Here is a 16114-nt window from a genome sequence, read left to right as displayed (position 1 = left end):
TGAAAATGTACTAAAATTTAATCATCCATAAAAGCTGTAATTTAATCTGACAGTAAAACACAAGAAGCAATATTAGAGTTGGTTTAGTATATTATATATTTTAGCTTTGAAAGCCATAGAAATCAGTTATCCCAGTTTTTTTCCTATAAAAGACCCATTTTTCCAAAGCATTATGCACAATTTTAATTAGAATATAATGACAGAATGATATTTCATAATTTTTAAATATAAAATGAAGTCAATGACTCAAAAAGTTATCTGCTGCAATGAGTTTGAGGGGAAATTTCATAATCTATATCATTACAGATATAAAGTATAATGGTTCAACTTTGAGTTCTTGACAGGGAGGAATCATGATAAAAAGGTCAGTATGAAATCATCTGATTATACTAGCAATACCTAACATTTGAAATGCATCCATGCTCTTTTGTATGATCATATTAGAGTCAAGTATATTTATTTTCACATCTGTTATAACTGCTATTGCAAAGGAGAAATACTATTGTCTTATTTTCCAAGAGATATACACAGAGCAATTTTTTTTTTTCTCCAGGGAATTTGTGCAAACCAATATAAGATTTAAATTCTTCACATAATATATAAAACAGGAGAAGCCTCTTCAGATTTAATTTTTGAAGTCTGGAATGCTGGCACTTCCCAATTAGGCAACAGTTCTTCATTCCTGTAATCTAGAACATTGAATATATATTTATATTTATATATAGATATAAAATATATATATATATATACACACACACACACATATATGGTTAATCTCTTGGTGTCAGAAGATGGTAGTGAACAAGGAGATACTCAATCATATAGAAAGAAACATCGGCTGAGTGTTACTAGACAACTAAATTACACTAAACAGCTACAGTAACAGGGCTATTTTAAACTCCTTTTGAAAATGTTTAAAAAATAGTTTTATTAGTTTCACAATCTGACAGTCCTGTCTGTAAAAAGGAAAACAGTAATTATTTCTATCTCATCATCATCTTATTTTTCCAAAAAGGAAATGATACCTGTGCGTAAAATTTCTTTATCCAACCATTTCAGGACTATAGGATATTAGGATTACCACTTTTTGAAAGATTTTATTTATTTACTTGAGAGAGAGAGAGAGCGCACAAGTGGGGGGAGGGGGAGGGGAGAAAGAGAGAATCTCTTAAGCAGACTCCGAGCTGAGCACAGTGCCTGATACAGGGCTCGTTGCGGGGCTCGATCTCGTGACCCTGAGATCATGACCTGAGCCGAAACCAAGAGTCAGACGCTTAACCAACTGAGCCATGCAGGCGCCCCTAGGATTACCACTTCTAATACAGGTTGTTAGGACCAGAAAAGATGACACAGAAAGAGCTGACCCCCATATGCAAGGGCAGAAGAATCCACGTTAGTTGTATTACTCAGCAGAAAAGAATTAGGTTAAAGGAACAATTTCCTGAAGATGAATTTCTCTTCTAGTCTTTAGAAGTGGGACACACTAGAAAGAGATTAACATGTTTCAATACAATCTTACTTAAAGGGTAGGGTCAGATACACTGCCCTCAAGGTTCATGTACTCTTACTAAAAACATATATAGCTACTTAAATTTACCCCGTATCTCGGTACTTTTCAAGTGGGATCAAAATGGCACTTCCAGTCTATAATCACTCTGTGATTTCTTTGCTTTGCCAAGTATTCTGACTGCTAATTGACCCGTTATTTGGTATTTCCAAACATCCACAGAGATCTCAGGTGACTTATTAAATATATTGTTAGGCTGACTTACATATCAGAGCCTAAGAATTTATACAACCAGGATGAAAGTCTTATGTCTAGATGTAGGCCAAGATTTCTCTCCTCTCAGGTAAAACACAATACACTGCAGGGTGTATATGAATGAATTTTCATAACAGGCCAGAAGATGGCACCTCTTCCTTTAAACATAAGCTAAACATTTTCTAGAGAATTGGAAATTAAACTAGGTTCAGCTAAGGTAATGGCATCAACGAGACAGTCAACTACAGCTGACTTAACTCGGAGAGTTAAATGATAATAGTTCAGAACAGGAACTGAAGTACTATTTTCCTTACCTTTGCACCTTTACCTAAACAAACACACCAGGAAATTTTAAAATAATCACCTTCACGGAGCTAATGATTTATAGTTACTGAATCAAGATTTCACTTAAAGCCTAAAGCAAACATTTGACCAGAAGCTGTCTTTCTTAAATCCAACCAGAGGCAACCCCATGCTGTTTCCTTCTTTCTGCCCATTTTCCTTGACCTTCGTTTAAAAGGGGGGTACAATTATTGAGTTGTTTCCCTGAAGAGAGAGATTCGCCCAAGTCTCCTAGGGGGCACATATTAGTTAATTTGGTGCTCTGGAAGAGGTACTCTGCTCGATGGACCCAAGAGACTTGCATACTTAGTGTAAGCAACTCTCAAGTGGGAACAGCAGCCTTTCCTCTGACCAAACCAAGATTAGTAATATGCACATGACCAGCACCAAATTACCTCGTAAAATAACTTCATGAAAATACTCTCTTACGGCATAGTTTATAGTGTTTGTGAAGATAAGCAGAAATTGTTCAAGGATTTCATATACACAATTAGATAAAAAGAAACAAACGGTCCCACAGGGCCTGGTTTCTCACTTGATAGGTAGCTTCAATGCTGCCACTAATTTCTCTCCAATAGGTTCACTTTAACGAAAACTTAAGTGGTACTTAAAGTCAACTACTTAGAAGCCTATAGACAAAACAATTCAAAGAAGTCAACCTAGATCCGAGAGGAAATGAATACCAAAACATAGCACCAGATACCCAGCAGAATGGCTTGAGTTAAAAAGACTGACGATACCATCTTTGGGGAGGACATGGAACTCATAAACTGCTAGCAGGTGTGTAAACCGGTACAATTACCTTGAAAAACTTTTTAGCAGTATCTACTAAAAGCTATCCATATATATAGTGTATAGTCTGGCCATCTCATTCCTAGGTACATACCAAGTAGAAATGATGCACATGTGCATATAGACTCATGCAAGAATGCACAGAATTATCCATATTAGTTCTTGAAAAGAACCCAAATGTCCATCAGTAGCAAAACATGTAAGTCTACTGCTAGTACAGTCACGCAATGCAAATGAGCTGCCATATGCTACTGCAGTACTAGCCTTATTAGGGTAATTCTCGAAAACATATTTTTGAGTAAAAGTCGCCAGACAGAATATCTGTTTTTGTTAAATGTTAAGTTCAAAGAGAGGCAAAACCAATTATGGTGTTAGGAATCAGGGCAGGGATTACCCTGGGGGAGGAATGACTATTATTGATACACAGAGGTGTGTTCACTTTGAAATAACACATCAAATGTGCACTTAAGCATTTTGTTTCAGATGACCCATGTTTGGCTTTAATTTGGCAGGAACTCAGGAGTGACCCTGGAAGGAATTCTACCTATTCAACCACTATTTTTGGAATACCCGTTCTGTAGCTAGCACTGGGGACACGGTGGTGAACAAAACATCTATGGTCCTTGCCCTTGGACAGCTTAGAATCTCATCTCATGGGGGGAGAGATAAATTATCAACAGATGAGCACATCTACAAGCCATGTATCACATTTACAAGACAAAGAAACCTGGAAATACCCTAACAGGTGGAATGGGAAGTGGCTAGAGGTGGGGAAAGCCCAAAATTAGAGTGTGAGCAAGGCGTTTGTTCTGCTTTCCAGACCTTACCTGGCTCAGAGCTGCTGCTCACTGTGGGTCTAAAGCAGAAGGCATGATTTCTTTTTAGGCTTCTTCTTTTCCACTGGTGTTTTTCTATTTATCTGTCTGACCAGGTCATAAAATATCTAAATAAAAACAAGAAAAAAAGTCTTATTCAACAAACACTTGAGATCTTGCTCCACAAAACCATCTTGGTTCTGTTAAATGTTATTCTGCTCTTGGATCTGTATTTTGCTGCTTTATTCTAACAGCAGGTTTCTCAGAAGCCCCAGGTGGTAAAGCAGGACTTACCAATTTACTGTGAGGGAAATAACTTGCTCTTAGATATTCAATATAAACTTAAGAAAAAAAGTTCGTAGTGAAAAACAAGATAGTGAAGTTATATTCGTCATGGACTCGTCTATGCTTCAAAACATAATTATTAAGGGAATAGTTAATGCTCAACTTGAATCTTCACATTTATTTTATTTTTAAAAACTTCAAACTTGGGCGCCCGGGTGGCTCAGTCGGTTAAGTGTCCGACTCTTGATTTCGGCTCAGGTCATGATCTCAGGGTCCTGGGATCAAGCCCCGTGACTGGCTCCCTGCTCAACGGGGAGTCTCTGTCTCCCTCTCCTTCCGCCCTCCCCTGCTCTCGTGTGAACTTGCTTTCTCCCTCTTAAATAAATCTTTAAAGGAAAATAAATAAAAATAAAAACTTCAAACTTACAGAAAAGTTGCAAGAATACCAAGGACTTGTGTACATTCTTTACCCAGACTCACCAATTAGTAACATTTTGCCACGTGTACTTTATCATTTCTCTCTAAATACACTCTTATTTTCTAAACCATCTGAGAGTAGTCTGCATACATTAATGGTTGAGTGTGTATCTCCTAAGAACAAGGATATTCTTCCATACCCATGTGACAGTTACACAGTGAGTACATCTAAGCACTGATACGTTACTTTGTATCATCTACAGCACAGATCCCAATTTTATCAGTTATCCCAATAATGTCCTATATAGAATTCCTGCCCCGCCCCCCCAAAGGGTCCATCTAGGATCACATACTGCATTTACTTTTCTGTCACTTTAATCTTTTAAAATTTGGAACGGTTCTTTAGTCTTTGTCTTTCATGACATTGTCATTTCTGAAAATGGATGGCTAGTAACTTTATAGAATTTCCCTCAGTTTGGGTTTGTCTGATGTTTCCTCATGAGTAGATTCATGTTATATATTTTTGGCTGGACTAGGACAACCGTGTTCCCCTCAAGATACCACATGTAAAAGCAAATGATTTTTGTTTGCTGCTTTTGGTGATATTAATTTTGGCTAAACTGAAAAAGAGAAAAAGTGTGTGACCCCAATTTTAAGTAACAATCTCTGTTACTACAACTTCTGGATTCGTTTTGGATGAAAAATGCAAGGCATCAGAGACAAAAATACAATAGTACTTATTTCACAGAAGCAGATTATTTTAATACTGATATGTTTATATGTTTCATAGTGCTAAGTATGTCCAAGTATTGGAACAATTGAACAACAGATCAGCTGAATTTGGTTCTTTGCTATGAAATGCAAATACTTACTAATGACCTGAGAAGCAAATATCGCAGAATTTCTTTACTATCACTCATCTGTAATAAATAGTGCTTTGTAGAAGTGTATCAAAAGGTCCTAGCTTTTAGGGGCATTATAGGGACAAACAACAAAATCTGAATATGCACTGAACAGGGACTGTGTAAATAACAATTTTCTTGATTTTAATAATTGTGGTTGTGTAAGAAAAGGTCTTTGATCTAAGGATACATACACTAAATATTTAGGAGTAAAGGAGTGTGATACTTAAACACTGACAAAATATTAACTGGTGAATCTGGATGAAGAGTGAACAAATTCCACTGTTCTTACATATTTTCAGTAAGTTTTAAAAAGTAAAATATTTTTAAAATCATTTCTTGAGGATGGTGCCCAGATAAAACAACTTCTATTTATTTTTTAAAATGGTCCTAAGATTACAAGGCTAAATTATTAAAAAGAAAAGCTTTATCCCAAAGCTTTAAGTGCTTTCTGCTCCATCCTCCCCACTGCCATCTTCTTCAAACCATTTAACTTCTCTATTATCTTATTTCTAAGAAAGTTGAAAACACTGGATTTATGAACAAAACAGCAGTTTCACAACTCTGAAACTCTCTCAAGAACTTAATATGCATAAGCCACGAACAAGTTCTCTTTTGTTCCCTAGCCTTAATGCATAAGCTAGAAGATGAAAAAATAAAGGACAAACAAAAATAGTCCAAGGATCAAAACCACATATTTCTTCATGCCAGCCAGTTTTGGGTTTCTGGTACTACACTAACTGATTTTGTAGTGATATCCTCAATGACTTCTTTGGCAAACGCTGCCCACCTCACAGCAGCAGCTGGTTCAGTGATGAAGGCAAGTTCAAACTATAGTATTTGGTTAGATAGGCTCAGAGGCCTCAGCCTAGGTTCTTCCTCATCTCTCTGAACTACAGAAAAATCTAAAGGGAACACAGAATAGTTTCTCAATCCCTTTGCCATTACTCAACGGAGATGTCTTGATTCCAATTATTATTCCAGCCTCAGCAAAGAACAATTAATTCTTGAGTAAGACTGATGTGATTCTGGTACTGTCAGTTCTACTTTCAAAACATAGCAAAAATGGTTTGGATAAGAGTTTAATATATATATTCTGCTACAGGTATCGGGAATTAGAGGGCTATTTAGCCAAGCAGTACGTCCCTGTGTGATCTGAAATTTCAGTCCAACAGAAATCACATGTATATTTACAAAGCATTAGCTATCTGAGGAACTATTAACTATCAAAGGAACTCTGTAGCTGGATTATCAAGCTATAAATAGAGAAACATTAAAAGAAACTCAAATATTATACTCTAGCATAAAGTCTGTATGTCCCTTAAAAGAGTAAAGATCCTTAAATAGCTAACGTATTCCATTTTGTTTTACTGTTCTCTGTTTTTAATAAACCCTCACATCAAAGTTTAACAAGACTGCTGTGAAAATGGGGCTCTGGGGCACTGGAAACTATAACCCAGGAGGCTCAGCAAGTAGCAGGTGAGTTCTCACAAACATGTAATGCTTTTTAAAAGTAAGGAACACCTCCAGGCCATGGTGCTCACTGGACCCTGGCCCAACCCAGCCCCAGCATAGCCAAGTCCTATGAACCTGGCGGGAGGGTACCGGCAGGTACCAGTGAGGGTGAGAATAGGGACAGCAAAGAACCAGATCCCTAAGGCCAATCATCCTGCAGATGGTGACCCTGTACTACTGTTTCCCTAACCAAGCTCATGCATCAATCCTAATGCTTTTTTTCCCCAAGATTTACTTATGTACAAGACAGCGAGCATGCGAGGATGTACGAGCACCCCCCACCATGCTTTTTATCTGTTTTGTTTCTTTTTTTTTTTTTTGAGAAAAGACTATAGTAAAACTTAAAATTTTAGGGGCGCCTGGGTGGCTCAGTTGGTTCAGCGTCTGCCTTCAGCTCAGGTCATGATCCTGGGGTCCTGGGATGGAACCCCATATCAGGGTCCCGGCTCAGAGGGGAGTCTGCTTCTCCCTCTCCCGCTGTCCCCCCACCTTGTACACTCTCTCTCTCTCAAATAAATAAAATCTTTTTTTTAAGATTTTATTTATTTGACAGAGAGAGAGACAGCGAGGAAGGGAACACAAGCGGGGGGGGGGGGGGAGTGGGAGAGGGAGAAGCAGGCCTCCTGTGGAGCAGGGAGCCCGATGTGGGGCTTGATCCCAGAACCCTGGGATCATGACCTAAGCCAAAGGCAGACACCAAACAACTGAGCCACCCAGGCACCCCTCAAATAAATAAAATCTTAAAAAAAAAACTTAAAATTTTATGATTAGTCACATTTTTCAAAATAACATCTATAAAACTGTAATTATACAACAGAGAAAGATGAAGCTAAAAGCGTATCATACTTCCTTTCATTTACTTGGCAGTGAAAAAGAAATGACTGTTGAAGATCTCAGTAGGACTGTTCCCCACTAGGATGCAAACTTCTCTAGGACAGGAATAGTGTCTGTCTGGATCACTGTTACCCCAGTGCCTGACACACTGCCAGACACAGAGGCACACCATAAATATTTGCTGAATAAAGTGCCAGACACTACTAGACACACAGGCATGCAATAAATATTTGCTGAATAATGAAATTTATGAATCTTTTATGTACTTATAAAAATTGGTTTTATCTAAAGAAGTAAGCTTTAACATTCTTGGTTATTTGAAAACAGAGGATCTGTAGCAAGCTTAATTTTTTTGCCTGTCAGATGTTTAAAGTAACTTAGTCATTTTAAAAGTCATGATCATAATATTAAGTCAAGGAAAAGTGACCTACAACCATAATATTAAGTCAAGGAAAAGTGACCTACAGACCCAAAGGCCAGAGAGGAATAGCAAACAAAAACACAGGATGCTGATAACCTAAGGCACTCATAACTCTCACCTATGTTATAAGTGAGCTAAACTGATTCATTACCTGTGACGCCACAAATGACATGCAAACTGTCAAGTGAAGACTTCTGCATTACGGGGAAAGGAAAGAAGCCTACTCTGGTTGGCTGGTTGGTGTTTTTTTTTTTTTTTTTTAAGCTTACGTTAAATATTTTAAAACAAACAAAAGCAAAGAGAACCTCTTGAGGTTTTGGTCGGTTGGTGGCGGCAGGTGAAGTACACGGATCTTTCAGGCATCCAGGAGGGTATTGGATTGACACCCAGGCAGCAGGCATGCTTATTAAGCATTTCCTGTCACAGCTACGTTCTCAGGATAGTGGAAGGCTTAAGTCACAGACAAAAAAAGCCTTGGGCACCTGCTGCACCAGGCCTCAAAGAGCGGGTGAATTCCAGTTCCATGCCCATGCTCACAGATTCCTCCATTTGAGTCAGAAACCAAAGGCAGGCATGACTCAAAACACCAAATTCTGTGGTATCCATGAGGTATTATCTTTCTGTATAACACAGGTTCACAAGCTCAATAACTACTTTGATTTTTGTATTTTCCTACTTGACTTTACAACCTCTTTACACACATGTGCATAGTAACTGTTACAATGCAAGGGTGACAGAACCATGTGCACACACCACCTTCTGGCATATCGTTCAGAAGCTTAGCAGGACTTGAAACACATTGTTTAACTTAAACTTTCTCTTTGCCTATAAGGTAAATATCAGTGTCTGCATCACAGCCATCAAAGTGATTTTACGCAAATGAGGGAATATGATTTCTAGGAATTACTTAGTGTTGTTCTCTGTACACTGAAAATCAAGACGACTTAGAAGAACAAAATTTTTTCTTCAGAAAATTTGGTTTTAGCTATTAACTTAAAGGTATCTAAAAAGGCACTTGTTTGTGCTGCCTAGCAGCTGTAGTTACCTCATTAACGTTGATCTTTGACTTTGCAGAAGATTCTAAAAAGGCACAGTTACACCACTGTCTTGCTAAATTCTGACCCTGTTCTTTGCCAACTACTCTCTCATCTTCCAGGTCACATTTATTGCCAACCAAAATCATTGGAACCTGTGGGAAGGAAAAAACGTAATATGAGCACTAGCATATTTGTTCCTTAGCCTCCTTTAAGTAAGCAACTACCTGTCTGTCACCAATTGAAATGTATTAGTTAGGACTATAAGCTTCACCAAGTGCTTAAAAAAATTCTGTGTATGCACAATGCGGGAAAGAAGGTAGACGGAGGGGGAAGAGACAGAAAAAATATGGAAGAGACCCTACTACGTTCATTTGCTAAATTATTTTAAGGATATAATCGCATAATTCTCATGTGGACTACTACTAATAGCTGAATTCCAAGTACAAAAATCTGAACGAAAAGGAACCTTCTGCAATGCAGAGAAGAATGTACTCACTGGGCCTAACTGTGGTTTAAGTGCTTCATCTCACAGGTCCAACAAATTCCAAAAGTAGTTGGCAAGACCAACACAGTAACAGGTTCTACTTCTATGTTTGACATTAGATCGGAAGACCAGTTTAGGTGAGATGTTAAGAAGGAATAACAGCTTAACAACAACCCACAAAATAGAGCCACAAAGCAACCATGCCTTCCCTTTTTCTCCATACCAGAAACGCTGCCCCTACTTGCAATAAAACAAGTTGCTAACAAACTATATAACATCCTTAGATAAAAGGTGTCCACAGAACAAAGTCATTTGTGAGGTGATGCACACTACACACAAGAAAGGATTTAAGGGACATGGTGGATCTTGTACCTAAAATAAGCAATTATCACAAGTTAGATGAAACATACTAGACATCTACAAGTCCATCTTTTTTAGTTATGACATGAGATAAAGAGATTAACATCACCAGAATTCAGTGATTTGTATATAACTGCCTATGAAAACAGAAGTCTCTTAGATAAATTACTCATGGGAAGCAAGAGAACTATTCATTAGGTTACGCTGATCATGAGTCATATGGTAGAAATCCCTTCCGCCTACAGTATTACCCAAAGTTAAGGTCCTGAGCAGGTGCATATGTTCCCATTAATAATGAGAGAGAACACACAAAAACAGAAAGAAAGGTACAAATGAAATTTAATATCCCAATTTATACAACTGAAAAGGAACTCTCTGTAGTTCAAAACTGAGGTAAACATGTAAAATATACATTTCATCTTTGCAAAAAGGCACAACAGCAATGATGTTATTCATCAAATAAGAATTCTGCAACAAAAATAAAATGAAAAAAATACAAAAGCCCAGTTAATTAAAATCTTCAACATAACTCAAAGCAAAAAAACTGTTCAGTACAAACTATACCAAGAGAATTTTAGAAATGGAACATACCATTATGGTTCTTACTAATGTTCTTTGAACACTGTTTCTGACATAACTACCACCTTTCAAAGCTCAATTCGAGCCCCACTTCTCCCAAGTACTCTGACTCCTCTCTCTTCCCTACTGCACTTATTAACACACAGCACAATGAGCACTTTATCATACATGCCCTCTATCTTAGCATATTAATTTGTAGGTAAATTCAGAAAGTTGTAAAAATTTTTTGATCACAGAGACACCTTTAGGTTTGTGGTAGATACCCTCCAAATCCTCTTAACAGAAAAACAAAAACACTTTTTGGCCACAGAGAGATAGCAGTATGTCTTACAGTGAGAAAAACAGGGGCGCCTGGGTGGCTCGGTCAGTTGAGCGTCTGCCTTCAGCTCAGGTCATGATCTCGGGGTCCTGGGATCGAGCTCCACTCCCTGCTCAGCAGGGCGTCTGCTTTTCCCTCTCCCACTGCCTCTCCCCCTCTGCTCGTGCTCTGTCTCTTTCTCTCTCTCAAATAAATACAATCTTTAAAACAAATAGAAAAATACTTACATCTTCTGTGTCCTTAACCCGTAAAATCTGTTCCCTCAGGTCCTGTAAGTCATTAAACGTGGACTGAGCTGTAATAGAATATACTAGTGCAAACCCTTGGCCATTCTTCATATACAAATCCCTCATCGCTGTAAATTGCTCCTATAATAAAAAATGTACAATTATAAGTATGATTTCTTGAATGTATACTGGAACAATTTACATCTGAATAATCACAAGTAAGCTACTCAATTTTTTCTTCCACGCGATCATACAGGAAATATAAGACCTATTACACAGTTTCTAGAAACTCTGAGGTAAATGTTCTTGTTCCCTACTTATACAACTAGAAGCAATGACAATGCGCCTGGGTGGCTCAGTTGGTTAAGCGACTGCCTTCGGCTCAGGTCATGATCCTGGAGTCCCAGGATCGAGTCCCGCATCGGGCTCCCTGCTCAGCAGGGAGTCTGCTTCTCCCTCTGACCCTCTTCCCTCTCGTGCTTTCTATCTCTCATTCTCTCTCAAATAAATAAAAATCTAAAAAAAAAAAAAAAAAGGAAGGGAGATCTTAACCACCTTATCATGCAATATCATGCTTTCTGTGTGGTTTAGAAAACTGTATATAATTCCTTTGTACATATAGATCCTAATTAAATTATTCTGATGCTACTAAAGATGACCTCCAAGAAAGTGCTGTTAGAAAAGAGACGCCTGAGTACTGAATCCTGAGGCCCTCCAACATTAAGGGATTGGGGAGATGAAGACAAATCAGGAAAGGAGACTTAGGAGTAGCCAATGAGAGAGGGAGAAAACCAAGCAAGTGTTGATTCCTGGAAGCCAAATGAATAAAATTTTTACAGAGGACAGTGATCAACCGAGTTGGAGGTTGCTGAAAAGTCCAAGGGAGTTGAGGATACATGCAGAGGACTGATCATGAATGACAGGCCATGGACTTGAAGCCATGTGAAGAGAGGTTTAGGATATGAGGACAATCAAAAGATGGTGGGATAAATGGACTGTAGGTTCCAGTGAAGTTGAAGGTATAAAAGGAAGTGAGATGGAAAAACAAGAGGTAGAGAGTAGCATGCTTGAAAATGAGATGAAGGTGGTATCACAGTTATTGGTAATCAGATAGTCTAGGTAAGACCATGGGTGGGAATGGCTGAAGCAGTATGGAGGTCAATAAACTGGTAGGCCGAGGAAATGGATCATCTATAATATCCATATAGATTCTATTTGAATTCTAAAATCACCAAGAATTCTGACTGAAGCAGTGATGAAGAGAGTGAGCAAAACTCTTCAAGGAGTAAGGAGTGATCTGGGACACGATTAATGAGCATCAACTACTTTCCAAGCTTTATGCAAGGCACTGGGGACAAAGACAACTAAACAGGCAATTATGACACTGTACGCTGAGCACTAGGATGGGAGAATGACAAGATATTTAAGAGCACAAAGGAAAGATCTCTACAGTAGGGAAGAACTTCCTTAATTTGGACAAGAGGAAGAACAAAAAACTCCTTCACCCTTGTGGAGGTGATGAAAGAAAAAAGTAGAAAAGTGCTCTTTAACTATTGGGATATCTGGGAACAGAGGGGAATGACTGCTGATTCAGAGGCTAAGGAAATTAGGGGAGGTTGGATTGGCAAAAGAGGGAGATATTTTGAGCCAGCAGATATAAGAAAGATGTAGTTCTAATGATCCCAAGCTTCCTACTGGAATCAAGATCCATTTTCCCACAAAAGAATGGAAAAATATAGTATCATTAGCACTACAATTGTGCCAGTCTACTTATATGCTTTTCTCAATGACATGAAACTTTCTCATCATTTATAAAATTATGTGGTAAATTTGTGCTAAATTTTAAACAACTTATAACATTTAAGAATACCATCCATTCTAAAGCTGAGAAATGCCTAATAAGTAAAGTCTATATGTACGGAGAAAAAAAGAAAAATCACTTAAGGTGTGCATTTATGGCAGTATAACAGGAAATCATCAGAAATTAATAACAAAATTATAAAGGAGATGACAAATGAAGGCAATGAAAATAAAAGCAAATACTTGGAGCTCATACTATAAAACAGGCATTATGCCAAGTGATTTATAATCATTATCTCATTTGATCATTACAAGCACCCTATGATATACTAATGTCATCATACAGTAGTCATTTAAAGATGAGAAAAATAAGGCTCAAAATAATCCTAAAGATTTTTGTCAACAGCCCCTTGATATGTTAAAATACTAATAAAGGGCAAAAACAATTTTGATAAAAATTAAAGACTATGGTGCCAAGAGACAAAGTCTTACATAAACCCAGAGAAATACCCATTTTAACTAAAATTCTGGATTTAAAATACCTTTTTTTAAAAAAGCAGTAATAGGGTAATCCTTACCTCAATATAGGGAGAAGATACCCAACATACACATTCTGTAGGTGAACTTGACATACAACGTAAGAGTGGTATGTGGGCATGAAGTACATCACAGATTGTTGGAAGCATATAAGAAAATTTAAGAAGCCCTACATTTAGATAATTTGTTCTTAATCAGAATAATTAATTTTACTCAGAGGAATTATTCAGATGACAAAACCTGTTCACTAACTAAAATCTATCAGAAAAAGAGAAAACATCCTTACCGTTCCCGCTGTGTCCAGGATTTCGAGCATACACTGTTGGCAATCTACTTCAACTTGCTGTTGGGGAAGGGAGGAAAAATGAAAGAGTAATATCAAAATCAAAATGTCAGTCTGTCTTCCTGCCACCTCTTCACTCCAAATACCTATTAACAACTACAAAGCCTTTTCTCTAGGAGTTTGCTATATTAGCTGAGACTTAACTTGGTACTATAATAAAGAACAGGAGATCTCAAGCATGTTCTATTAATACTACAGAAGCCAGGACTGTTAATGCTGAGTTTAGATATTTTCTGACCACTATAAACTGAGCAATGATTTTTGCTATTATTAGAAGGTAATGGTCACAGTCTCCAATTTAAGAAAAACTGCAACAAACAGGTATAGTTCTAACAAATAAAAATGTATAAAAATATGTATATCTGTATTATCTTCAAAGGAAACAAAGCACAAAATTATTAAATAGCTCAAAATGCAGACAAGATTTTAAAGAAAATTTTACTAAAATATGCCCCAAATTTAATATAGGAAAATTTTAAGAGGTAAGGGGAAAGCAGAGGTGCTAAAATGAGTAATACTGAGCTCATACAGTCCTCAAGGCTTTAAGGAAAAGGTATGTCTTTGGAAAAGCTATGTGCATAAGGTGAAATTGTATATACTGAATTGTATTTCCCCAGTGTTTTATAAAGTAAGAGAAGGTTGCCCTAAAAGAAGTATCAACTATCAACTGTGTGGAAAATTTTTAATAAAGAAGTGATTAAGAAAAGTCCAATCTTCAACATTCTAGGTACAGATCTGTTTGTAGTTACAGCTTTAGCCAGCAACTTGTTTGGGAGCAATTATAGTACGGCAACACTGTCTTCTAAAAATAAGTGTATTAAACATAAGGCCTATTTTAAATTCTTCTGCGTCAGATCAGGGATTGCTGAGATGCACCACTGATGGACCTACAAACTCACTGTCACACCACTTACAGGACTGCTGTAGTAATCTGCACAATCAGTAAGTGGGCATGCTCAGGGAATAATGAATTAGGTCTGTAGTTTTTCAATGTACCTGGAACACAACTTTATTTCCAATTTGCAGATAACGAAACTGCTCTGCCAGTATGGCTGGATGAGCTTACATAATTTAACAAAACTTGTAACACTATTAAAGGTAAATTCTACAACATTTAACAAAGTAATTCTTTCCTATTTGTTGAAAGGTAGGTTTAATCCTCTTCCTCCCCTCTTAATGTACTTGGGAAATAAAATCATGAAAATTCCTCATAATGTTAGTCTTATAATGAAATAAAATAGTATTTCGTCAAAACTACTGAAATTTTTTCTTTTGAATAATCTTTATGTTTCAGAACTTTTAGCATTAGGGTCGCAATAAAATTGAGCAGAAAGTACAATGTTTCCGTATACCCTTCTCCTGCTTCCCACTAGCCTCTCCTACCATCAGCCTTCCACACCGGAGTGGCACATTTGTTACACCTGATGAACCTACGTAGAGACATCATTATCATGCAAAGTCCGCAGTGTACATTACGGGTTTACTCTTGGTGGTGTACACTCTATGGGTTGGGAAAATGTGTAATGACATGTATCTACCATTATAGTATCATACAGAATCCAGTATCTAATTTCTTACAGTCTAAAGATGAAATCCCTTAAAGTTATTCTAAAACTAAACAAAAATAAAAACTTTTGGTCACAGGATAACTTTGAGAATAAAAGCGATCTTAATTTTACTTCACAAAAAGAGTTGTCAAAAATGTACCTATTTATATGCAATTTTTCTAAATTAAAAAAAAAACCCTCTGCCAGGAAAATGTGTACACTAAAGAACAGACTACTAATCAGTCACAGAGTACAGGGCTCTCTGTAGCTAAGTAGTACTTAATGAGAAATAGTCTGTCCTCGTGAAATTTGTAAAAACAGGTATGAAACATTTGTATCACGTCTCAAAATGTATTTTTAAAGAGCAATTCTATGGGTCAAGTTTTAAAGTCCTAAGGAACTACTGGTGAGCATGTGTACACAAGTTTCACATTTTACCTTTCTGTACGAATCTTCTATCGTTGGGTCATATTTTTCAACAAAAATTCCCTGAACAAACTGAACTGTCTAGAAAAAAAAAAGCAGAGAAAAGTTAAGAACTTCAGAGAAAAATCAACTCTTCTAGAATGCTACTTACACCCTCAGAAGTGATAAAGACTAAATGAAATTATGTGAAAATTTTGGGTAAACATGCAGACGTACGGTCTCGTTATTTTTCAATACAGGGATACATCCACAACTAAGAGAGCACATTGAGAAAGGAGGCGGTCATGTTAAAAAGCTGTCAACAATGCTGTAGCCAACTCCCCCTGTGAAATAATTACTATATTTTTTTAAGTTTCAAAATACAATGAAG

General features: G+C 37.2%; 1 protein-coding gene across 7 annotated transcripts in view; it reads right to left on the bottom strand.

The window, feature by feature from the left end:
- RAP1A (RAP1A, member of RAS oncogene family) overlaps positions 1-16114 on the bottom strand; it is a 74659-nt gene continuing 58545 nt past the window's right edge. For 5 of the 7 annotated variants that reach the window (XM_027604517.2, XM_027604477.1, XM_027604482.1 and 2 more), the window contains 6 exons: positions 15757-15825; positions 13715-13771; positions 11092-11232; positions 9131-9274; positions 3724-3839; positions 1-689 (listed from right to left, as the gene is read on the bottom strand). In XM_027604517.2, the coding sequence (XP_027460318.1) occupies positions 3753-3839; positions 9131-9274; positions 11092-11232; positions 13715-13744 (402 nt within the window). In that variant the 5' untranslated portion in view covers positions 13745-13771; positions 15757-15825 and the 3' untranslated portion in view covers positions 1-689; positions 3724-3752. The remainder of the gene's footprint in view (positions 690-3723; positions 3840-9130; positions 9275-11091; positions 11233-13714; positions 13772-15756; positions 15826-16114) is intronic. The other 2 variants (XM_027604507.1, XM_027604499.1) reach the window with 2 other exon arrangements.

The sequence above is a fragment of the Zalophus californianus genome, chromosome 4 (assembly GCF_009762305.2).
Source record: "Zalophus californianus isolate mZalCal1 chromosome 4, mZalCal1.pri.v2, whole genome shotgun sequence".
Lineage (NCBI taxonomy): Eukaryota > Metazoa > Chordata > Mammalia > Carnivora > Otariidae > Zalophus > Zalophus californianus.
Note: the sequence above shows the minus strand (reverse complement) of the source record. Positions and strands in the feature narration are given on the sequence as shown.